Below are 26,266 nucleotides of genomic sequence, written 5' to 3'. Positions count from 1 at the left end.
CCCTTAGTCTATTACCTTAAGGTCCCCTCCTCTCCTCTATGCTAAGCACTGGGATAACAAAAGGCAGAACATATGCCTGCTCTCAAGAAGCTTGCAGTCTAACAGGGAAAGACCATATGAGTACTTGAGATATCCAGAGCTAGCAGGAAGGAGCATGGGAAAAGGCTTTGGGGAGGAGGAGGCACCTGCCTCCGTTTTAAAGGATGAGGGGAATTCCAGAGATGGGAGAAAGGACAGAGGAAAAGGCATTCCATGCACAGGAAACTGCATATCAAAGAAAGATGGAAATGTGTGTATAGGGAACAGGCCAGAGGAGCTGGAGAAGTATAGTGTTTAGGGGGCGGTGGGAAGGTACAGGAGTTGAAAGGTCAGCTAGGGCCAGAACACAAGCCTTCACAAAACTAGGCATTTCCTCCTAGTAAAGTGAATTCCTGGTCATTTATTGTCAAAGATGAAGGGAGATTGATAGCTTTTTTTAGGGGAGCAGAGATATATTTTTAGGCTTTAAAAATGAAAAGATAGTTTGTGATTGGAGAATTTAAAAGAACTTTCTCAGTCTTTTGATTTGTGAACTTCATTCCACATTGTATGCCACCAGAGTTTTGCTTTTGTTCCCCAAAATAAGCCCCCTTCAATTCACTGATTGGCCTTGAATGGGTTACCTAGCTCAGCTGATGAGATTAGTGTAGGCGCTAAAGTGTAACATGTAAAAAACTCACAAGGGCTTGAGAGGAGACACCAGGTGTGGTAAATATGAAATCGTTTTGGGAGAGCATATAGCAAGGAAAGTGGTTTTAACAATTAACCATGGAAAAGACAGGTTCCCCAGTGGAACTCATTGATGAACCAGGAGAAAGGGAATGCACCATGAGGTAGGGAGTATGCCATTGATTGGCAGGCTAATCCACAGAGTTTAATACCCCCAAAAGAGTTAATTATAAGAAAGAAAAAGATTCCAAGAGGCATGGGGAGGGGGTGAGAGGGAAGATACCATGAGGCAGAATCCCAAAAGGGATCCAGCAAAGATGGCTTAGGGCATGGACTGGACTGAGAGGGGAAATTTAACCTGGGGTTTGACATCCTAATTTGGCTTTCTGATTGGATACAATAAGGTGGGGGTATCCAAGATTTCCACAGGGGTGGGACGTAAGGTTGAGCTGATCCCCAAGAGCGCCTTTCCCTGCTTTCTTCAGGGGGCCATCTCATCAATACTTTAGGCTTTCTCTGCCAACCCCATAGTGATCCAGGGCCTGATCAATGCCACTTGCTGCCCATGTGACCCCTCTTCTTTGGTAAACTGAAGACTATGGGGTGGGTGACTTCTGAAACGCCTTCCAGATGACAGGAGACATGCTATATGGTGGAGGAAGCACTCAACTGGGGGGGTCAGGAAGGGGTTTTAAGGACCTGATTTAGTGACTTTCTCCTCATGCCCTGATTTCATAATTTGTAAAGATGTTCTTTAAGAACATTGATCTAAATCCCATGAAGATCCTACAATAAGACAAGGGATTTTAGACCTCCTCTAGAAGATGAGAGGGCCAGAGAAAAGATCTTACAAATGACCAAACCTAACCAGATTAGTTCATAAGCATTCCTCTAGGAGCAGCAGGAAGGACAGATTGAAGGAGGGCCTTGGCAGCTGCCCTAATTTCCAAGCAAAATGTGGTAACTGAGGCCTAGGTGAAGGTGGTAGCAGAAGAAATAGGAAGAGAAGAGACCAGGACCTTTGGGGAGCTAACAGCCACAGGACTGAAGGAATGATTGGGTAGGCAAGGAAATAGAAGGGTCAAAGTGAACATGGAAGTTTTGAACCATTGCTCCATTGGGCTTCCTCTAACAAGCTGCCCAGTCTCCTGAAGACCTTAGGCAAGCTTTCTCACATTTCCAGAATCTTAGATGAAAGTTCACTTCTTGACTACAACAATTCAACTACACTTTGTTTTTTATTAAATTACCTTAAGGTAAATTTATTAATGAGACAGCAAGACACTTCCAAATGGAGATCTTAAGATGTTTATTCAAATATTCCTGAAAATCAAGGTCATTGGGGTATTTTAGGGATTCCCAGTTTCTGAAATGGAAAACAAAAACTCTCTACACCATGAAAAAGAAATTCACCAAATAACAAGCACTTATTATGCACCTATTTGCCAAGCAATATGCTAAAAATAAACCATACAAAGCCACCCCAAAAGGATTTTCTTTTCCCCTTCAGGAAAAGAATAACAACAATTATAGCTAGCAAAGAAACTTATAAATATCTTTTTCTTAAAAAAAAAAAAGTCCCTTCAGATCATATCATCAAATTGAGGTATTTTAAAAAAGCATTTAGCCCACAAGACACATAGTAAATGCCTAATCTATATTCCCTTTCCCTTCTTGCAGATGATTTCTAAGCATTTTCTTTGAAACAAGTTTATACAAATGAAAAAAAAATTTTTTTTCATGAACTCCAATTTGTAACCATCTGCTAGATTAAGGGAGGACAATATAGGCTATACACCTTACAGCTATTATTTTCCTCAAGGGAATTTTCTGAAACTTACAATCAAAATGTAATTGTAAATTCACTTGAGACTTTCCTTCTCAAAGTCTAGTTGGGGGTGGGAGGCCATAACTCTCCTCTGAGGATAGGAAGGGTGGTCTCTTGTAGTATCACTATTTGTAATTCGACAAGACCAATACTTTGTTTGTTTTTGACATAAGCGTTAATAAAAGTTCAATTTCATCAAGTATTTATTGAGTGCTGATGTGGCATTTAAAGAAACTCTCCCTGTTCTTCAAGCTGCTTAGAGTAGGTTTTCCTTGGGGAGACTAGCCTCAGACAAGGAAAAATTGTGGCACCATAACATCCTGCCTCACCTGCTAACTGAAGTTTGTTTTTTTGAAATGCAGATGAAAGTGCTCAGAAAACAAAGAAAATGGAAATTAAACTTTTTCCTTAAGAAAATGCTAAAACCTAAGCATAGTTCTCCAGTTCTGTTACCTGGATGAGTGTGAAAGTGTGACAACTCAAATTTGGATCGGAATTATATGTGCTTAATTAAGGGAGAGCTCCACTCTATATTTGGACACTCATTTTAGTTCACTGTCTTTGGTTTTAGAATGTCTTTTAATTCCTTGGACTGGGCATACCCCATAAAAAACTTAAGATACTTTGAATTTAGAGGGTTAACAGCAAGCTTTATACACCTTTGGTATAAAATTCTTGCAATTATCTCCTAGCTCCTTTTTTACTTTTTGATCTTAGCTTTTGCTTCTGATGATAATTACCCCTTAATTAGCACCCACCACTATATCATCTAAGTAATTATAGTAAGTGGAGCCTGCACCCCAACAAGTAGTCTTCAAAGAAAATTATAAAATAACGTCCCACATTGACTTTTTAAAGCAAAACTGGTTCAAATAAAACACTCCAGCAGAGAATACACCTTGAATAGGGAGTTCAGAACTAACTTCCATATAAGCCTTCTGTAATGAAGTTGGCTTTTGAAAAGGAAAAAAGGATATTGTGCATAAAAGTTGAAGAGTGTGGGTCCAGAGTTAGGATATGGATAATCAATACCTGAAATATTGCAGCCAATCTGTGAGCTTTAATTATTCAATTGAATTGGAACTATTTTCTATAGACTCAAAGATCAAGCTTCACTAATATACTGGTTAAATATTGTTTAAACTATTCTTTATGTATTTAGAATAAAGTTGCTGTGTTTCATAAACACAGTCTATTTATAACTTTAGGTATATGAAGGGAGGATTCTAGGAAAAAATGGTAGCTAATACCTTATTAATTTTCCAGGTAATTACCCAAATCCCTATTAATTTCCCCTCTTCCCCATGAATAAGGCCACATGTAGATACAGAAGTAATGAATATGGTTTTATTTTGAGTCTTTATTGAACTTTGGGGAGAGAAATGATATAGTGATAACTTAAAACATTCATAATACATCATTAGAAATGCAATCTCATGGATATCATCCAACTCAACTCCCTTATGTTTCAAATAAGCAAACTGAGGCCTAGATAACTAAAGACATGTAACTCAAGGTCACCCAGATAGCTACAAAGCAGAATTAGAAACCATAAGTGCCCCATAAGTGCAATTCAACAGTAATATGCAATTGGGTCAAATAATCCTGGCTTTCCGTTGATAAGGTTTTTGAAAGTTTAGTATACACAAAGTAGTGAACAAATAATGTGTTTTCACAAAGAGTTCCTAACATCGAGAGACAGAGATAGGGAAAGAAAGAAAGGAGAGACACACAGAGACAGAGACAAAGATAGAGAAAAAAGACAGAGAGACATAAAAAGATAGGGACAGAGACAGAGAAAGAAGAGAGAGACAAAGAGAGACCGATGCTCACAGGGAAGAAAGCAGATCTAGTTACCTGATCCCCTACGAATCTGACATCAGTTGCTGGAAGCTGTCAATTTCCAGGATGACTCACTTGGAGCACTGAAGCACCGAGGAATGTGGGATAATTATAATTTTCGGATCCCTTAAAAATGAAAATAAAAAGAGAAAGGGGTGCTTGGTTGTTTTCTTGCATATTTTAAAAAATGTTTTCATAACGTCTTCACTATTTTGTCGTTGTGTGTGGGTCAAGGGAGAGGCAGGGAGACAGAGCTTGAAGTAGACGCAGAAGGGACAGAGACAGGACGAGGGATGCCAGCGGCGGAGACCAGGCCTCTCTCACCGTGTGTGCCCAGCGTCCCGGGGGGGAGGGGGCGCCCGGAGTGGACAAATCTCTCTATGTGCCCTGTGGGAACCTTGGCTCGACTGTGTCGGCAGGTGGGCGCACACTGCGCTCCCTTACCAGGCCGGGGCAGAAGCCGAGGGTACCCCCACCAGTCGCCGCGGCAGGAGTCTCCACAATCCCCGATCTCCGACTTGTCTCTGGAGAGCAAGCCACGGGTACAGAGGCGTGCGCTCAGTGTCAGCCCTTGTACTATCTCCCCAAGTGGTCGGAAGCTTCTGAGCGCGCTGGCGGCAGTAGTTGAAGTCCCGGCCCCGGCCCCCGGCTTCAGCCAAGCCCCAGCCCTTCTTCCTACTCCCTCCATACGAACGCTGCCGCTCTCTTCCACCCCCGCCCCCGCCCCGGGAGTCCGCCCAGGAACTACAGCTCCCGTCAGCCTTCGAGGCCCAGACCATGGCGGGTCCCCGCGCGTGCGGCGCCCCGCGCTTGCGCGACGGTTGGCCGAACGGCGTCGCGATTGGCTGCGGCGGCCGGGGCCGCGCGGGGCCTGTGGGAAGCGCCGTGACGGAGCTGGCGATTAGGGGAGGAAGGGGGGCGGCCGGCCGGGGAGCGCAAATGGCGTTGAGATGGTTCAGGGCCCTGCTCAAACTCCAGCCCTGACCACTCACCGGGCGAGGAGGAGGCGCAGGCGGGGGCGGCGGCGGCGGCGGCGGCGGCCCATCGCGAGGAACTAGTCAGCGCCGGCGGCGCGGACTGGTTGGCCTAGGCCCGGGCCGGCAGCGGGGGAAGTTGCGGGGCAGCCGCCGCCGGCGCTCTCCCCTTCCCCCCTCTCCCGCTCCTCTTTTCCCCGCGGGTTCCTCTGGGCTCGGAGCGGGCGCCGGGCCGCGGAACTCTTCTTCTTCCCTTCTCTCCTGCCTGACCCCCTCTTCCTTGCGCGTCAACCGTCTCCCACCTCGAGCGCGCCAACCGTCCGGCCCCCCTTTTCCGCCCCCCCCCTCGGCCCGCGCGCGCGGGGCCCCAGCGGCCGCCCGGCTCGCGCCGCCCGGGGGCCGCCGGGAAGGCGAGGCGGCGGCGGCAGCCGGAGCTCGGAGTCTCCACCCCGCTCACTCGACACCCAGGGTAAGTGAGGTCCCGTGGCGGCTGGTAGGCCCCGCCCGAGACTGAGATCCGGGAGGAGGCTCGGGGCGCCCGGTGCGGCGCGGCCCGGAGGAAGTTGGGGGGCCGGGCGGACGGGGAGGGAAGTCTGTGGGTCCTCGGCCACCCTCCCCCACCCCCGGCCCTTTCCGGGCGGCCGCCCAGTCCGGGGCGCCTCCCTCCCCCTTCCTGTGCCTCGGTCAAGTGCACGGTGGGCGCCGACCGCGCACCCGGTCCTGTCCCCGAGCCGGGCGGGGGCAAGGCACTTCTTGGGGGCGCTGGCGGAGTCGCCCGGGCTGGAGGGTGATGGGAGGCCCCGGGAGGTGGGCGGGCACGGACCGGACCCTCGGGCTCCGGATCACCAAGTTCCCCTTTCTCTGTGGCCCGGACAGGTTGTTTGGAGGAGTTGCAAATGTGTCTGAAGGCCCGAGGGAGAGGTTGAGACCCACGCGCCTATGCACATGTACGTGAGCCCGTGACTGTAAGTTGTCCGCCTCCCCACGGTCCCCGCGGGCTGGGTGTGGGGGGGGTGCCTCGCGTCTCGGGAGCTCTGGGGGCGCCGAGATTAGGCGGAGAAGGCTCGGCCGAGGAGGCGATCTCCCCTGGTCTCCGGCTTTGGGAGAACTCCGGTGTTAACTTTGTAGGAGGGGTCCGAGGTCTGTGGGCTGGCGAGTCGGAACCGAATCCTAGGAATGGCCAGGGCCATGTCGAGAAGTGTTCCACACCAATAACAGGATTCGGGGATTTAAAAACCCTCTAATGCAGTTACGGAAATTAAGCATTTTGTTTCCGTAACACCTGAGAAAGAAAAAGGCAGGATTCATTGGTAAAATCTGGGGCAAGGAGCGACAGATAGCTCCTGTTCTACTCCCAAGGTTATAGCAAGCGTCCCGAATTTAGCATTTCATGTCTCAAAGAAAAGATTCCTGGATACATCAAAAGATCGCTTGAATAGCGATCCCTCTGAAATACTAGTTTGTCTAAGGGGAAAAAAAAAGAAAAAACATTTGGAGTGCAATGAAACATGGAGCAAATTGTGATGCAGAATATTATTGTTGTGTAGCTTATACTCCATTTACTTATTAATTCCAACACAGTGAAGTTGTACAATCCTCTGAGTTTATTATAAATTGAATTGGATTTCAGTAATTTTAAAAGTTTTGATAACAGTTAAATGGTTATTAGTAAAAAAATACATGCATGTCATGTACATTTTGAAAATGTGTTAGATGAACATTTTCTCCCTGTCCCACTTGGGTGAGTCCCTCTTCTTGTTCTTTGTATTTTTTTATTTAGGTTAAGGATTGTTCCTCTCCCTTTTCTTCCTATTTTCCCCAATTTAATGTAAATTGCTTGAGAGTGGAAACCTTTCCTAATAGTATTATTTTGAGCTAGTTGGCACTTGTATATTGTTACATAGAATTAGTCGTTTAATGTGACCTATACCTTTCTGGACACTTAACATAGGAATAGAGCTTTCTCCAAACATGTTTTTTCTTCTCTTTATATCATCTATCTAGTATGTAAGTAAATCTGAATGAATCACTGAATTCATAAAGTTTACAGATAAAAATAAATGAAGTTGTATGTTTATAATATGGTTTAGCTGGATGCTGCAAATGTTGAAGTGATTTACAAAAGTTTATGAAAGACAAAGGTGGTATCTTAAAGTCAGAGTAAATTAGCATGAGATCCAATATTTTTGTAATTAAACATATATGTTTAATTCAATGTGGCACTATTTTTTTCCTTTTTTTGGGCTAAGAAAGTGAAAACTTAGGAATCTAGAAACATAGTATGACCCCACATTAACATGTCAGAAAGATACATACTAAAAGAAATTTCATTTATGCTTTTCATGTTTTTATGTGATTTTTAATGTGTCAGGAATTTAACTTTCCATCAAAACTATTTTCAGTAGATGAATATTTCAATAAGTTTTAAGCTTTTTAATCATACTTAACATATGTAAATGAAGTGGTATAAATGAGTTCTATACATTGACTGTTGGTTCAATTTGGAGCTTTAATGAGTTCTATTAATGGTAAGTCAGTCATACTTGTTTGGCAACATACTGATTTTGCATGTAGTATTCAAAGTTTTTAATTACAATATTGGTTATATTTTCTTGATTTTCCACAGAGAATATGAAACAGGTGTCAAAATGACATCCAGATTTGGGAAAACATATAGCAGGAAAGGGGGAAATGGCAGCTCTAAATTTGATGAAGTGTTTTCCAACAAAAGGACCACCCTTAGTACAAAATGGGGAGAGACTACCTTTATGGCTAAATTAGGCCAGAAGAGGCCTAATTTAAATCCAGATATACCAGAGATTCCTAAGAAGCCTAAAGTAGAAGATGAAAACTCAGAAGATCCTTTCGGATTCGATAGTGATGAAGAGTCTTTACCAGTTTCTTCAAAGAATGTGGGCCAGGCTAAGAGTTCTTCCCAGTTGGAGCCTGGTGAAGCTGCTCATCTGGGAGACTTCTCCTCTGTACTTGAAGCTAACAGCTGTATTAGTCAACCAATCACTGAGGACATTATTGTGTCAAGCAAGTGCTTACCTTGTGATAGTACTTGCTTTGGTTTAAAAGAAAAGAGCACAAACCGAATCTTAGAAGACAGTGAAAACAAAAGTAGTGCAAAACTATTAACTAGAGGTGAGTTTTTATTTCATACTTGTGAAACATTTGTTATAGTTATAATAGATGGCTCCTTCTAAGTAGTCATACCTTTTACTTTTATGGAGTTTAGAATATCTGCTTTAGTCAACACTTTTGGCTTTGAAAAAATGAGGAATAGGTAATAAAAGTATAGTAAATTTCAGAATTTTGCTGAAAATTTACTTTCTTTGAAAAAAATTGTAAATGTATGGTTCTTTGCTATAAAATTGCGTTTTGTGCATACTTCAGATGTTTTCTTCCTTTTGCTTAGTTATAAATCAGATAACCTGCATGACGTTGTTTATATTTACACAGTACTTTGTTAGACTTGGTATTTGATGGAGTTACATGGTGCTTAGTAATGCCAATAGTGTTAATATTTAAATTGTAGAATCAGCCCAAGATTAATATGTTTAAAAACCTACTGAATGGTTCCAGGAAATATTAGTCATAATTAATATTTTGTAGTTCTGTTGAGTATATTGAATTAGTATTTTACCCCAATTCTTGGTGAGATTTGATTTGGGGCTGATATTAATAGTAGTTTACACGAGGAATGCCCAGTTTATGAAAAAGTATATTCTCAAAAGTTAATTTTCTGGTTAGTTATTTTGGAACTTGAAAGATGTTTCCTTGCAGAATCAGCATTATTATCAGGGGCTATTAGGTTCCTAGAGGAGCTCATAAATAGAATTTTATAACTGGAAAGGACCCAAAGTTTCATCTCATCAACCCCATTGCCTCTACCATCTCTTTCCCTTTTTTACTGAGGAAATTGAAAATAGAAAGGTTTTGTGATTCACAATTGAGTATTCTTGACCAGCCAAGAGTTAACCCCATATTGTAGCTGAAATAGTACTAATAGTTACTCAGAACCTTATGTGTGGGAGTAATAATAGAGACTGGACCCAAGTTGCAAGGGTTTGGCAACTCCCATAGTAGCTTAAGAAGAGAATAAGACTGTATCAGGGAAACTAGAAAGGGGCTCCAGGGACTCACGTCGAGAGGAGCGGAGAGATGACACAAGAAGCAGTGTGTTCATTAAGAACTGAGTGTGTGCCAGAGGAGATGGCAGAGTTCAGGAGAGGGATATGGGTGACGTGAACACAGGTAGATGAGAATAGGTGCACAAGGAGTGTGTGAACAAAGTGCCCAGTGAGGTCTGATCATCACCAAGGATGTGATTAGGTTTCCAGGCCAATCTAATTTAGGGGGGGAAAAAATCTCTGCCTTGCCTACAAACATATTCAGGTCTCACTCTTAACCTTTATTTGACCTGGCCATCTCCTAAAGCGGTTATCCTTTCTTTTCTCCCTTTTGATGCTAGTCTCCTAAAAGGAATGATCTATGCTTGCTGCCATTTGCTTTTTGCCTCTTACTCATCCTTTTACAGATTTTCTCTGAGGTTTCCTAGGGTCTTTTTGAATTGTCAGAATGTGTGGTTGTCTCTGCCCAGATCTGCCTTGATTTGGGCAGCTTTTGACCCTGTTGATTTTGACTCTTCCCCTCCTCAATATTCTCAAACATTTGGATATTTGTGACAACTCTTTCCTGCCTAAGAAAGAGTGTCTTCCTTTGTTCCCCAGGGCTTTCTGCTGGGTTTTTACTCTTATATGCTCTTGGTGATCTGACCTTCTCTGCGTTTATCATCTCTAAAAGGATTACTACCAAGCGTACTCATCCAGCTGAATTTCCTGAACTCTATCCCTGCAAGGCCAGCTGGCTCCTTGACATTTGGGTGGCCATTTGGCAGTTTAAAGACAATTTATCTAAAATAGCTCATTATTTTCTCACTTTCGCCTCCAACACTTATGATCCAAACTTATCTAGACCTCTTTCCAGGTCTTCCAGTAACCCAGATTTGAAATCTCTTATATTTTGTTTTTACCTTTCCATTATCCTGTAGGCACCTAGTTGCCAAGTATATTTATTCTGTTTCAGTCCTGTCTATTCACACTGGTATCTTCCAAGTTCAGGCTCTTCTTCACTTCTGTCTGGTCTGACCTATTGTTAACAATTTCTTACTTGTCCAGTTTCTGCCTAGTCTTTCCTCTCTGAAATCCTACACACACGCACAGACATTGTCATTTCTGTAATTGCTGACTTTTATCTCCAGGATAAATTATCAATTGTTCAGCCTGGCTTTTAAAGTATTACACGGTCTGGCCTCCCTTTATTCAGTTTGTGTTATGTTCCCTGAACATTTTGTCCATTTCTCCCCTACCTCTCTCTCTAACAACAGTCTGTCCCTATGTCTATCATTTCTGGGGCCTATGTCTGTCGTTTCTGAGGCTCTGTGCTTGATTCCTTTCTTCTCTCAAGTTAGTGTTGTCTCCAACTTGTAAATTGGCTTGTATTTAACATGATCATTTGGTAGAATATAAGTTCTATGTGGGCAGAGGCTCTTTACCTTTCTCTTATTTTCCATGCCTTGTCCAGTCCAGTACACTATAGAAGCTTAATAATATTTATTGAATTGGTTAACCTTTTTTCCCCTAAGCAAATTGTTTAGTCATTATAAGAAGAGAAAAACCTTTGAGAATTAAGTCTTTTCCTTATCAGGGAGAATAGAACTTCAGAGCATTAGAAATTTACTTCCAATGAGTGTTGTATTTTCAAGGAAGAATGGGGCAGTAACTAAGTTCTTTGAATTGCAGAGCAATTATAACAATCCTTTTTAGGGTTTTTCCATTCAGACCTATCAAATCATTGGAAAAAGCTCATTCAGACTTATTAGTGACTGCTGCCCCTGCTGGGAAAGTATTTTACTAAATTCAGATTCACTCCTTATAAAGAAATGTATGGTTAGGAATTTAAGGGCAGTCAGACTAAGCATTTATTATGTGCCATGTTATTAAGTTTCAGGTAATTCAAGTTCAAGACTATATATATATATAAAGGAGAGGAGGTAGCATATTTGTCACATTTATTGGAGGAATTGAGTAAATACCATAGACAGGAATTAATTTTTAGACTGAATTTAAATTGTTTTAGATACTTATTAAATAAGTATTTAATGATTACTGTAATGATTAATTGAATTAATATGAAAAATCCCACCCTCCTTTTCTCATTTTTACTATACAGTGACTTGCCTAAGGTTATGCAGCTGTCCCAATTAGTGAGAGGACTCTAACTCTTGTTCTCATGCTCTAGTATTTCATGAGGCTGCCTGCCTTTTCTTTCTGCTTGGCCAAATTTAAAGTAGATCAAGAAATCAAAACTACATATTATTGAAGCACAGAATTTTCCATTGGATACATTTTGCAAAAGTGGTAATTAAAAATTAATTTTCTAGCTTTTTTATATTGCCAAACCAAATTGCTTATTGTCATTTAAACTATTTCACAGTAAGTAGTTTGTTCTATTGCCAAATGAGATTTTTAGCCTGAAACTTGAACAGGGGACGTCCCTAATGCTGCATTTATTCTAGATCTATAAAGTCTTAAATAATTTTAGTAGAACTACCAACCATTTTAACATGCTTTTAACATAGCTTTAAATATTTTTTCTGTTTTGACAATGAAATGAAAGTAATTGAAGGTATAAATGTAATAGTTTAGAAAGGTGAAAAGTGAATTATGTAAATAGTCTTATTTATAAGACTTATTGTAAAGATAATTTGTTTCCTGTGAAAGATTTTCTGAAGTAAAGAAAAATAAGTCATGGAATTATGCCACAAAATACGTGGAAAGAACTATTAATTAAACACAACTAAATGCTTAGAACTTACCTAGAACTGTGGCAGATTACAAAGAACTAGCAGGCAGTTCTGTGGAGCTCTGAAGAACTGCTTTACATTGCTTTGCCCATACTGTTGAATAAAAAAATTTTAAAAATCAAACTGCTTACCCAGAAGTTGTCTTGTTGAATTTTGAGGTAATTTTGCTTTGAGAATAATTTTGAGAGGATTAATTTGTTGATTAATTCTTAAAAAACAGTACTACGACTGCATATTTATATAATGGCTTCTGCGTTTTTCAATGTACTTTTACATGTTGTCTTTTTTGAACCATTGTAAAGCACTACAATCCTCTGAAATAAAATGAAGTTTGCTTTCTATTATGTTGTGTAATTGCCAAGTAGGCTGAAATGAAGGTTTTTGGAAATAATTAACCCCAAAGTTCTAATTAGAATTTTGATATAGTGGGACCTGCGCAGATTCCCCTGAACCTGTTATATTTCCTCTATGACTATTCCTTTTTTTTTTTTTTCTTTTCACTCAATGTTCTCATATCTACTTTATCTCCTGTGCTTTGTAGAATTGACTTATTGTCAACCAAAATTTGAGACATGCTCTCACTTTTCCTCATTTGACTTTTAGTACTTGGTTTGCAGTTTTGGTGCATCCCAACTCCTGTCATTTATTTATGTTGCTGATTTTCCAGCTTTTACATTCTCCATCTCTGCTTGACTCTTCTGAGGGGGCAGTAATCATTTAGTCTAACTCCTCACTCCCAAAGTTCCTTGTCTCCAAGATTCCCTTCTTGTGTCTCATTGTAACCTCTGGTTGGCAGCTCCTCTATTGCCTTCATTTCCTTCCCTTCACATTCGTGACACTAGTCAGCTAGTCAACAGGGCACTCTACCCTTAAGTCTTAAGTTTTGCTATTGCAGTCCTATTGTCACTCTCAACATCGCTTTTCTCTGCTCTTGCCTCCAAACCATTAGTGTCGCCAGAGGAACTCACAAAATTAAATTGATGGAATTCACATCAGAGTCATATTAACTTCAATCTATTTGAAACTCCCCTGTGTATTTGGGCCTTCACCCTTTTTCGGTCTCTTCTTTTTTCCCAAAATACGGAGACCATTAGTCAGATTTGTTTTCTTAGACCCCTCCTTCTTTCTTCTTTTTCTCGCCTAATGAGGTACTCTTTCTCAAAAGTTAACCCCAGAATTTGTGTCCTTCCATCTGCTCCAAAGCCTGGTCTATCATCTCCATTCCCAATCTTTAGACTCTACCTACTTGAAACTCCTCATTCTAAAAAACAAAGCAACCTCTCACACTCTCCTTGGAACCTGTTATCTCCTGGCTATCCTTTTAAGTTGTTTCTCCAAGACACTCACTGCTAAATTGACAGTGTAATAACTCCACAATGGCTTCCCCTGGTTCTTTACTCAAATAGCTACAGTTTGGCTTTCGTATCTTTTATTGTGCTGAAAGTCATATTTCCGAAATCACAAGTATCAGCCCCTTGTGATCTTGCTGAACTTTTCATACTATATACAGTTCCTTGGTTTTCTTCTAAAAATAGACTTTGCTGGTCTGAATTGTCCTCTTTCTCTCATCTCTTAACTGTAGACATCATCCTCAAAGGGTCACCTGTTCTCCCTCTATACTTCACCCTTGGCTCTCTGATACTGTTCCATGGCATTCATTCAATACTTCATTCAAGCCTGGATTCCTCCCTTAAGCTACAGTCTTGAATTTTGACTCCCCACTAGACAGTATGTCATTGTGGTAAGGTGGTGATTTGGTTGTTAGGAAGATCTCATTTCAAGTCCTGACATACTACTTTGAGGCAGTGAAGTAACTTGGCGTGAGCTTTTAGTGTCCTCCTTTCCAAAGTGGGGTTGAGCATATGTTGTGAGCTGTAAATGAGATGATCTGTTCTTTGCAAACTTTTTTTGTTGCTGTTGAGGTAGTAATAATATATTTTTAATTAGGTTTCCAGGAATAGTTTTTATTTTTCGAAATACATTCAAAGATAGTTTTAAATATTCATCCTTGCAAAAATTTAAGTTCCAAATTTTTCTCTTTTATTTCTTCTCCTCACCTAGATAGCAAATAATCCAGTAAGTTAAATATGTGCAGTTCTTATAAATATATTTCCACATTTGTCATGCCATGTAAGAAAAATCAGATCAAAAGTGAAAAAATGAGAAGGAAAAGAGAAACAAACAACAAAAAAGGTGAAAATAATATGCTGTGATCCACATTCAATTTCCAAAGTCTTATTTCTACATGCAGATAGCTCTCTCCATCAAAAGTTTATTAGAATTATCTTGAATCACCTTATTGTTAAAAAAGAACCAAGTCCATTACAGTTGATCATCACATAATCTAGTTGTTGCTGTGTACAATTGTTGATTCTGCTTACTTCACTCAGTATTAGTTCATATAAATCTTTCCAGGCTTTTCTGAATCATTTCTTATAGAATAATATTCCATTATATTCCTTCTTTGCAAACTTTTAAACACCCCAAATGTTATTTTTACTTTGATGTTCCACCACAGTTCAACAAACAGCATAGCCAGCAATTAAGTTGCCATTATTCTCATCAAACCTCCTTCCCTCCCAATCAAAGAAGGAGCTTACAGGGCAGACAAGTACTTGTGAAAATATATGCAGTATAGATAGAAAGATGGCAAATAATATGCACAAAGTAGTTAAAATAAAAGGCATTTTGGGAAGGAGGTACCAGCAATTGAGAGAAATAAGAAAATTCACCCAAAAGATAGTGCTTAAACTACATCTAAGGGAGTGATACAGAGTATGAGCAACCTCATTCAAAGAGAGGTAGTGTCATTTTTGAGGAGCAGAGAGAGGACCAACTTTGGTTGATTGAGAATTTAGGAAGGGATATCCAATGAGGCTTTAAAAATCAATTTAGGCTAGATTGTGTGGCCAGGAAAACTACCTAGAGGACTTTGTATTTTATCTTAAAGACAATAGGAAGCTACTGAATTTCCTAGGGGAGTGGCTGGGTCTGATCTGTGCTTAAGAAAAAGTACTTTGGCAGTCATGCATAGAATGGAGTAATAAGAGACTTGAGGCAGAGAGACCCTTAGGAAGGAGGCTATTACAATAATATAGGTGAAAGATAATGATAAAAAGATAAAAGACTCAAACTACAGTGGGTAGTTACTATCATGTGTGAGAGGATATTGAAAAAAGGGTTAAGTTCAAAATGTATTATAAAGGTAGAAATGGCAATATATACAACTGATTGGACATATGAGGTGGAGAGATTTGAGAAGTTGAGGCTAACCCCAAGATTATAAGATACTGGGATGATGGTGACAATCCTCTTCTTTTCAAATCTGGATGATTACAGTATCAACTAGTTGCCTGACCTTTAATTTCTTTATACCTCAATCTGTCATACAACTGCCAAAATAATGGTTCTAATGCAAAGATAAAAGTCCAGACTCACGGAGTTTAAGCTCTCCACAACCTGTTTTTCAGTTTTATTTTTCAAGCCTTTTTTTATTACTTTGTTGTATTTTTCCAATCAAGTTGTACTATTGGCTCTTATTCCCTGACGTCATTTTCCATTTTCTTTCCTCCAGACATTTGTATTGTATCTTTCCCACCTACTCCTCTCACAAATGTTTATTGAAACTTCTTTTTCACATCGTTCAGCAGTTTGGTGTTTCCATAAAAGTCTTTCCTTTAGCTGAAAATGTTTCCCTCTTTTTTTTTTTGGAACAATGTTTGGTCCTCTTCACCTTTATTACATTCCTTCTGGTTGCTTTCCTCTCTACCCCTGGTTTCCCTTAAATTATAAATTCTTTGAGTAGCGAAGTTGTTGGTTTCTTCCTTCTCCCTAACCTTTCATCCTTCCTCTACCTAGGAGTCTGGCTCCTTTTTAAGAATAAAAAACAAAGATCTCCCCAAAATGAGGATTTATAGAATTAATTGCTAGTTTTTTCAAAGAAACTAGTTAGAACTTAATAACTTTGATCAACACATTGACTGACCTCAGTCTTAAAATGTTTCATAATTACCGCCAGAAAGAGAATCGATGGGCCAAGATGGAAACATTTTCTTGTAATTCTTTTTTTTTTTGGAGGGAAGGTGGAGTAAAAGGGAATGATAATACAGAAATTTGTTTTACATAAATGCATCTCTTTGTAATGCCTTCTCATTGGATGGGGGAAGGAGAAAATTTGGAACTAAATATAACATTGAAATATTTTGGAGGCAGCATAGTTCTGGACAAGTCATTTTACCTCAAGAATCTTGGATCTCTTGATGGCATCAATGAATGATTAGCTCCATTGGCTTAATTGGAAAGAAGGGCCAGAGAAATTCAGATGATTTCTTTCATAATACTTTGTAATTAAGACAAGTTTTAATACTTTGAAATAATTAAGATTTACTGCTTAGAAAATTTATTCAAGACTATATGACTATATTAACAGTCATTTGTAATGAATACTTTTCCAAATATGTTGCTGCTCCCCCCAATAATTTTATTTGTACTATTTTCCAACAACCTACAAGCAAGGAGTGGAACAAGGATATTATTGAGAAGATCTGGAAAAGAGAATAGGCTGATCATGTGGTGAGCTTGAGAAATAATATGGATAGTTTGAATGCTGTTCTTGATACAAAATATAAAGAGTTCTACAAGAAAGATTTCTAGCCCTTTGGACACATCTATGATAAGAAAAAAAATGGATGTTGTTTAGTATATTTAGAAGAAACTGGCTCTGTTGTGGTTTTTAGGGAAGGAGGGAATACCAACATAGATAGGATCATAGATTTAGAGCTGGAAAGAACCTTGTAGGTTATCTTGACTAAGGATGAAGGTGAAGGATCCATTGAAATATAAGAAAGAAGTATTTGCTCCTTCAGTTTTCCATCTATAGTAGAATATTAAATGCTTGAAGAGCTTAAATTTATCTTTAACTTTTCTATGTAGACTTCAGTAAGCTTTAAATTTATGCAAAGTATTGATTGATAAAAACACATCTTTGACTTGAAAATAATTTAATTATAGAATTTCAGAGTTGGAAGTAATCAGAGTAGTTATTTAGTCCAGCTATCTGAACAAGTATCCCTTCTACAAAATACCATTTCAGCTTTTGCTTGAAATCTTCCTCCTAGGATGACCCATTACACTTTGCCTTTGCTCTTGATTGCTAAAACGTTTTTTATTTTTATTTGTCAAGAAAGGGTTTTTTAATTTGTTTTTATTAGAGCAGCTCTGTTAAAGGCAGTGGCTTTTTTTTTTTTTTTTTGCCATTTAAACATTTCCATAACCATCCTATTGTGAATGCTAAGTGTTTAATTAAAAAAAAGTTCACAACCTTATTTGCCTCGATGGTTTGTCATCTAAAGGGGGAAAAGGAAAATATATATAAACCTTTCTAAAATGTCACACTTTATTTTTTAAAAAGGGAGTCAAAAGCAAAAGTAAAATAGTTAAAACAATATTAAAAAGATGTTACAGAATTGTCATGTACAGAATAAACAACTTTCTGATAACATTGACAGTCAGCTTGATTATAGCATCTCCCAGATGGAGAATTTTACTGAACATGTCCTGGACAGGAACAAAACTGGTACCATAATTCAGAGATAGAAGGCCAGGATTGCCAGTGAAATAAATTCTAGACCAGGATTTGATAAATGTATTTCTCTTGGGTTTTTTGTTTTTGAAAGGTTTTCCTTATGTCCATCCATTTTTGGTGGGGGGGGAGAAGGGAAACAACTTTTTGTTTTTTTAATAGCTTTTTATTTACAAGATATATGCATGGGTAATTTTTCAGCATTAATAATTGCAAAACCTTTTGGGGAAATGACTTTTTAACTGCTATCAGATCAAGCAGAATAAATTAAAAAGAGATGGGGTTTTATGACAGTAATTGAATGGATGAGACATTTCAATTCTTTAATTTTTTAAGAGATGCAGTGTGTAAATTTGAAATAATTTTAATTTGTCCTCATCCCCTTTTTCTTTATTTTTTTGCTGAGGTAATTGGGATTAAGTGACTTGCCCAGGGTCACACAGCTAGGACTGGTTAAGTATCTGAGACCAGATTTGAACTTGAATATATTGCCCTGAATTCAGAGCTAGTGCTCTATCCATTGCGCCACCTAGCTGTCCTGTCACCCTCTTTTTCTTTTCAAGTAGAGATAAACATGAATCTACTACTTTAGTAAACATAACTAATAATGTATAGTATGCAAGTTGAAGTGCTAATATATGTGTGTATATGCTATTTTTGTTCACATTATGACAATTAAAACTAGTTTTTTCTCACTTAATACTGAATTTGAAACCTTTTGGAAATTTTTAAAGAATGTAATTGAAGTGATTCAAAGATCTGTAATATAGGTGTTAGGCACAACTTACATCCTTGCACATCACCATCACCACCACCACTACTCCTCAGAAAGACACAAACACACATAACTCTTAATTGGATTGGGGGAGAGGGGCAGTAATGACTGAAAATTCTTCAGGACAATTCTGGTAATTAGCCACTCTACATTAAGCCAATTTTTCGTTTCTGGAATATAGTTTTGAGATCATTAATTATTGGTCATTGCTCAGATTCTTGTTATCAAGCATCTTTCCTCAACTCTATTGAAATTGGTCTTTCAAAGGATACTTACTGACCTTACCCCATGTTTTCTTATCCGTGGACTGCCTTGACAAAATCTTCTTGACTTTGTTGTTTCATCTCCTTTGTCTCCTGATAGTTCTATAATGGGTATCTTCTTCCTTTTCTCCTTATACCATGTTTGCCTTCTTGAGTTCTGTTCTGGATTTTGGCCTTCTTGGATCTGTTCTGCCGCTTGACATTTCTGCTCTTGCATACTTCTTGGATACCTCTTATCCATTTCATTGGTCTTCATTGCCTCTCAGACTCACACTACTCCCACATAGCTCAAAATTTGGTACCTTTTCACTTTTAGTCTACAATTTTGCTTAGAAAAAACTGAATTGCTGTTTTTCATACAGGTCCCTTTTGCTTCTAAGCCACTTAACTAGAATGCCATTCTTTCCATAAGGTTTATTCCCCTCAGCTGAAAGTGAGTTTCTTATTCTTTAGCCACTTTACATTTTCCATTGTATAGTGGAAGCTGACTTATGTTAATAGTGTTTTAAAGTTTGCAAATTTATCCCTGTCTTATAGATGAGGAAACTTAAGGCTGAGTTAAATGTCTTGCCTAAGATTATATAACTAGTTAATGCTGAGGCTGCATTCAGTTTTAAGTTTTAAAGACCTCACTTAAATCTAAAGTCCTATCCACTATAGCTGGATACTGTTCGGTTATTTTCAACTCTCCATGATCTCATTTGGGGTTTCTTAGCAAAACATACTGGAGTAGTTTCCCATTTCCTTCTCCAGTTCATATGAGGCAAACAGTTTAGTGACTTGTCCAGGGTCACACAGCTAGGAAGTGCTTGAGGCTTTATTTGAATTCAGCCACCTAGATGCCTATTTCTAACTATAGCTTATTATTTATTTGTGAGCTTCTTGTTTCCTCATATGTAATATACATACATATGGAAATATGTGTGTATTTTATAAGTATTTTATTTAGATCCTCTTCTAATCTGTAACATTCAATTGGTACTCAAAAAAATAACATTGAATTATTAGTGTCTGTAGCTACTGAGAGAAATATAGAGGTTGATTGCTGTGAATCAATTTGTATGATTTTTAATCATATAGCTTCTGTTACTGGTTGCCACTTAGTAGTTTTCCAAGTGCCTTCATACATTTTCTGACAGAGAATAAAAAAAATTCTAAGTAGATCAAGTGGTGGTGTTGAAATGTTGGCCATAAGGAAATTTACTTTTAAGTCTGTTGTGACTTATTAGACTGAGTCACTCAAGGGAGTTCTTTGACTAAGTTAAAACTTAGTTGTCATCACTCTTAGTCTACTGCTCTTGCAGTATTATACTCCACTGCAGATGTATTAAAATTGGGAACAGGGACTTTAAAAGGGTCACAGTTTTTGTTCCTATAATTTTATCTACTCTGTTTATTATTGTTCATCATATGTTTACAACAAAACATCTAAAGACTACCTTAAAATGTTCATGTGTATTTCATGAAATTTGAAGTTCTTAACTAATCAACATTATTGCCTAAAACTAATGTTGTTCAGGAAAATGTAGCATTGAACTTAAGTGATTGTTAATATGGTAGAAATGATACTTGTTAGTCCCTTGGAGCAAGAAGTGTTCTGAATGAAAGGCATTGAATTTTGAAAATTTTAGTTTTAATATATTTTTTAAAGTGTAGTTTGCGAAGTGTGTAAACATTTTTCATGGGGGGGAGGGAGTACATAATTAGCATCTCTTAACTAGATGGTTTCTGGCCTGCTATTTTCCTGACCTACTTTGTAGATGACATTCATACATCGAAAGAATGAATAAATGAATATGGTATGTTAACTAATGAGGAAGTATTTAAAATTAGAGCACTCTTAAGCTTTTTAAACTGAAATAAATGAACTGTTTGCAATTATAGCATTTTTACACAATGTCAAAATCTTAGAAGTTCTTTGGTAGATTATTAGAGTACATTGTTTATATTAAAGTTTACTTAATGAATTATTGATTATAACAGCTTTTGAATTAATGTCATCTGATAGTTTATACCTTAAGTCAATATATCTTGCACTGAAATGTTTGTTATTCTCCAGAACACTTTGTATATTTGTAGGGAAATGGAATTCCAAGATTAGATAGTTCACAGAAGTGGAAGAACAGCAAAAAGAATATTGGAATTTGGAAATGGTAGAATCTGTATAATGAGAATAATAGCTAACATTTATGAATCTATGTAGTTTGCTAAGTGCTTTACTTAATGTTATCCATTTGACTCATGGAATAATCCTAAGGTATATGCTGTTATTGGGCTCATCTTTTAGAAGAGGAAACAGGTCCAGAGAGATTTAAGTGGCTTGTTCATAGTCAAACAGCTGGAAAGTCTAGGAGGCTGGACTTGAATGTTCTAGCTTCAGGTTTAGCTGAATTATCCCATACATAATTGGTTCTTAGTTTCCAACTACTCTTGACCATGAAATAAGGCCTATTTTTTCCCCTCACTTAACTATAGTCACCTACTCCTTAGACAAAACTGTTTTGTTAGCATTGCTATTAGGGAAGAGAGCTGCAAGACTTTTAAGTAACTAGTGGGTATAAGGATTCTCTGCTGGATCTAACTTCATTAAATCTTACATGAGTTCATTTTTACAGGTTCCTAATTCTAAAAATATGCTAAATGTAAGCTTTTACCTTATAATACTTGAGAATATATTCAGCACTCATCACACATCACTTAAATATAATAGGATCATATTTCTGGATAAAATTTTTACTAATGGGAATACAGATTTAAAGCTGAACTTGCAGATATTTAGTCTCATCCTCTTGAATGTTATAAATGAGGAAATTAAATTCCAAGAAGCTTTCTTTTCTAGAGTCTCTTCACTCAAAATCATTGTTTTTCAATTTTAGATTCCTTAACTATCATGCTTGCACCCAAATCTCTTTAAAAGAAACAACAATTAGTGAAACTGTTCAGTAGTCCATATTTAGTGTCAGTATATAATTTTAAGGGGAACAAGTATGCTTAGTTCTTTAATACTGAAATCAGTGATTATTTGAAAATTTATCAAGAGAAGATTTGTGTGGATGTGATGAATACTTGGAGGAAGCACATTGCCCGAAGCTGGAGAGATAACTAGAGCATTTGGCTCCCAATACAAAAAAACTGTTGTTATTTTTTATGAAATGAATATATTGAACTAAAACAAGTATTTTAATTTTTTTTTTTGCTTTGCTGTTAGCCCAATATGACTGAAGTTCTTTGTTGCTATTATTATTATTTATGATGTCCCCTAGCAAAGTGATTTTTTTCCACCCTAAGAATTCTACTTAGATTTATTGAAGACATGGGAGAGCTGAAACTTGAAGCATCTTGACAACATTATATTATATATATGCCAGATTGGGTGAACCAAACCAATTCCTATGAGCTTTGGAACAAAATTATGCTTTCTTCAACATAATGATGCATTTATGAAATGAAGGGATTGGACTAGATTGTTTCTGAGGTTTTTCTAACTGTATGTTGTAGAGTGTCTTAAATTTTGAAATGCTATGCAAATCTTGGGTATTATATCATGTTTTGTACTTTGAAATATTGGCATACGTATGAGTTTTCTAAAAGTATTTTTCCTTGTTTTTGTTTTTATTCACTTGTTTTAGTCATGTCTGACCCCATTTTGGATTTTCTTGACAAAGATACAGGAATGTTTGCCATTTCTTTCTCCAGCTCATTTTACAAATTAGGAAACTAAGGCAAACAGGGTTAAATTATTTGCTCAGGGTAACACAGCTAGGAAGTATCAGACACTGGATTGAGAACTGACCTTCTTGACTCCAGGCTATCTACCTGTATCACCTAGCTGCCCCTTGCTTTTACAAAACTCCAGAAAATTATTGAAACATAAATTTGAAGATAAAGTAGCATGTAAACCTAGTCTAAAATAGAAATTGTCAGTGCTTGGGGAAAATGCTATATGCCAGGATAGCACATTATTTTGGTATTTTCCTTTGCTGTCTGAAAATTTTGGAGCAATACCTAGTATATTCCACTTTAAAAAGACCATATGAGTTTTCTTCATTTTTTTTCTAGATGCACAGCTAGATGTCACAATCTGAGTCTGGAGTCCAGAAGACTGGCTTCAAATTTGGCCTCAGACTCTTTAACTACCTGAGTGACTTTGGGCAAGTCGCTTAACCCTTTTGTTTCAATTTTCTCATCTGTAAAAGGGAGTTGGAGAAGGAAATGGGCAACCGCTCAGTGTCTTTGCCAAGAAAACTCCAGATGGGATTGTGAGGAATTGAGTACAATTGAACTATCACATAGGACAGCATTCTGTTTTCTTGGTTTCTATGTCTGGTGTTATAAAAGATAATAATTTCAGTATTGTATTTGAGATGATTTTTTTTGTTGAGTTAATATTTTAAGGTCAAATTCTATGTAATTAATGAGCATATATACTTTGTAAAGTATCTAACATGGGGAATAGCATGCTGTGCATTAGTAAGTTTTCTAGCAAATTATTAGTAGTATGGGATAGTGTCTGAGACCAGATTTGAATTTAGATCTTCCTGTCTTCAGAGCTGGTTCTCTATGCACTGCTCCACCTAGTTGCCCCCTCCCCACCCCGTCTCCCCCCCCCCCCTTTTTCCTTAATGCTTATTTAATTCGGTTTTATTTTCAGTTATGAATTCTTTCATTCTCCTTTTCCTTAATCATTGATTAATCATTGAGTTGGCAAGAAAAACAAAATTAACAATTAACAATATGCATAAGTCATGCAAAACATTCTCATTGGTAGCCATGTCCAAAAAAAAAAATTGCTTCATTCTTAAATTCATCCACTCACTCCCTCTGGAGATAGGTAGTAGCAGTATCATCCTTTGAAATTGTAATCAGCCACAGAGTTCGCAACACTTTCAAAGGTGATTATTCTCATTTATATTAATTATTCTCTATATAATATATATGTGTGTATACTTATATAAGATATACATAATAATGTAATAATATACTGTAGAGAGCCACAACTCTGAAGAAGTATACTTGAAACAAGGTGTTAACTAAGAGGAATTGATGAGACAGTGGTTATATGGTTTATATATACTTAGTACTTAGCATAGTGATGTAATAGCTCACACATATTCAGTATACTATAATGATGTAATTGTAATAGGGTATATAAGAACTGGAGACAGGAAGTCAGGCAGAAGTGAGACTGGGAGATCTGCAGACTGACAGAGGAGAGTGGTTCAGAGTATGACAGACACAGTGAAGGGTACAATAAAGACTTTGGACTCTATTCTTGTCCATTCTTGTGGTCTATCCTGCTGAGAAGGCCCTTCCAGAGGACCTCAAGAAAGCTAGCCAGAACATTACAATATACAGTTTTTCTTTATATAAGTTCTGTTCATTTCACTTTGCATCAATTCATACAAATCTTACCAGATTTTTCCAAAATTACCTCCTTCATAATTTCTTAGAGCACAATTGTATTCCATTATAGTTATTCCTTCCAAATCTTGAGGGAAAGGAGATGAGGGGTATAATGTAGTTCCTTCTCTCCCCAATTTGGAAAATCCATGTAAAGTTTTAGTTCTCCCATTGTACCAGAGAAGAAGTATGATTTTTTTTTCCCCCCTTAGTAGTACTTATATTGCCTTATTGTAAAATTGGGTGAAGTATTGGGTCATACATTATGTTGATTAAAAATAACTAGCTTTTATGTGTTGTTTGCTGGCATTTGCAATCTTTTTGAAAATTTAAAGTTTTTAAAAAATTTTAAAAACAAAATTGTGTATTTTTATATAGCATTAAAAAGTAAAAGTAAATACAGTACATACATTTTATTTCTGAGCTAAATTTTTTCTGTTTGTTAGCCTTTGCATGTCACTTGTAGCTTCCACAAAACTGCCTCCAAATTCCCACTTACTTTCTTTTGCAGATTTGCAACATATTGAAACCTTAATGGGGAGAGTTGAAATATGGAAGGAATAGCTATAAATTCATGTCTCCTTGTTGAACCGTGCCCCCATTGATAGGCATCTTTCAGTTTCTACTTCTTTGCTCATATAAAAAGAACTATTATAAATATAAATATATAAATATGTGTCCTTTTCTTCCTTGATAATCTTTAGTTGCCCCAAATTCTGTATTTTTAAAAATCGGTCAAATGAGGATTTATTTAAACCAACTACATTTTAAAAATCTTTTTGGGGACACAACTTCATGGTTAGGAAAAGAAGCCTTTACTAGTTAAGCTCTTAATTTAAATTTATTTTTTATTTAGTATCTTTCCTCTTTGTTGTATTAGTAACTTCAACATTTGGAATGTTGATGGTGTATCTTTTATAAGAGGTTTCTATTATAGATTATCTTTAAACAGTACTATAGATTAAAAAAATTTTACTTTGATCTGTAATTGAAATTAAACAGGATGTCAAGAATATTTTAAATTTCATTTTTTCAGTACTAATTTGTCCTCAAATATTAATCATATTTACTAATATAGCACTATTGAAACTGAAGACAGCTCTTTTCCTTCAAATTTAATATCATTAAATCAGTATGAAAAGAAATTTCAAGTCTTGACACAGTTTGGGCTTCACTTAGTATTTTTTATTTTCCTTTTCATTTATTTTTGCTTCGGCAATTGGGGTTAAATGACTTGCCCAGCTAATATGTGCTAAGTTTCTGAGGCTAGATTTGAACTCAAGTCCTCTTGACTTCAGGACTGGCACTCTAATAACCATTGTGCCATCTAGCTGCCCCCTAATATTTTTCCTTGAAAGGAAGAATTTTGATAATTGTGGTTAAGTTTTCGCCAGCCTGAGAAATTTGTCTTTAGTCTTCTGACTAGACAGAACCAATAAAGGTTTTTTTGAATAGCTTGGTAAGACCTTTATCTTAAAAAGGTGATTTTGTATGTATGCCTGGCTGATTTGATCAGTGAAGAGAATGAACTGGCAAGTTAGCTTGACTTGGAATCCTAACAAAATTTTAGGGCAGAATATTAAAAGTGAACATGACAGGGTTACTTGATTATAGATAAAAGAATTGATAAGTTAACCTAGGTTTTGGCAAAGTCCTTCATCCTATCTTTTGTGAACCAGATGGGGAGGTTTGGGCTGGATGATTAGATTTTAAGAGGTTAAGTGACCAGACCTAGGGAGGTAATTAATAATTCAGTATCTGCTTGGAAGGAAGGATCTCATCTTGTACTTGATCTGTTACCGGTGACATGGATAAATGAGATAGCATGCTAAGGTAACAGGAAGGAATAGTTAATATGTGAATAGCAGAATTATCCAGGATCCAAAATGGCCAGGATGATGGAGTGAATCTAAAGAATAATATTTACTAGAGCTATATTTAGTCTTAGATTTGGGTTTACAAGCCATCTTTACAAGGTGGAAGTATCTATAGCAGTTGGCTGAAAAAGATGTGGGAATTGTTGT

General features: G+C 37.6%; 1 protein-coding gene across 3 annotated transcripts in view; it reads left to right on the top strand.

The window, feature by feature from the left end:
• The first annotated feature begins 5,271 nt into the window (after positions 1 to 5,271).
• Positions 5,272 to 26,266, top strand: part of WAPL (WAPL cohesin release factor) — an 88,976-nt gene continuing 67,981 nt past the window's right edge. Inside the window, exons 1-3 of one of the 3 annotated variants that reach the window (XM_051982371.1) lie at positions 5,272 to 5,821; positions 6,229 to 6,299; positions 7,979 to 8,499. In XM_051982371.1, coding sequence (XP_051838331.1) covers positions 6,292 to 6,299; positions 7,979 to 8,499 — 529 coding nt within the window. In that variant the 5' untranslated portion in view covers positions 5,272 to 5,821; positions 6,229 to 6,291. Of the gene's footprint in view, positions 5,822 to 6,228; positions 6,318 to 7,978; positions 8,500 to 26,266 lie in introns of all 3 variants that reach the window. The other 2 variants (XM_051982373.1, XM_051982372.1) reach the window with 2 other exon arrangements.

Source organism: Antechinus flavipes, chromosome 2 (genome assembly GCF_016432865.1).
Source record: "Antechinus flavipes isolate AdamAnt ecotype Samford, QLD, Australia chromosome 2, AdamAnt_v2, whole genome shotgun sequence".
NCBI lineage: Eukaryota > Metazoa > Chordata > Mammalia > Dasyuromorphia > Dasyuridae > Antechinus > Antechinus flavipes.
The sequence above is the reverse complement of the archived record's forward strand: the minus strand, read 5'-3'. Positions and strand labels throughout refer to the sequence as shown.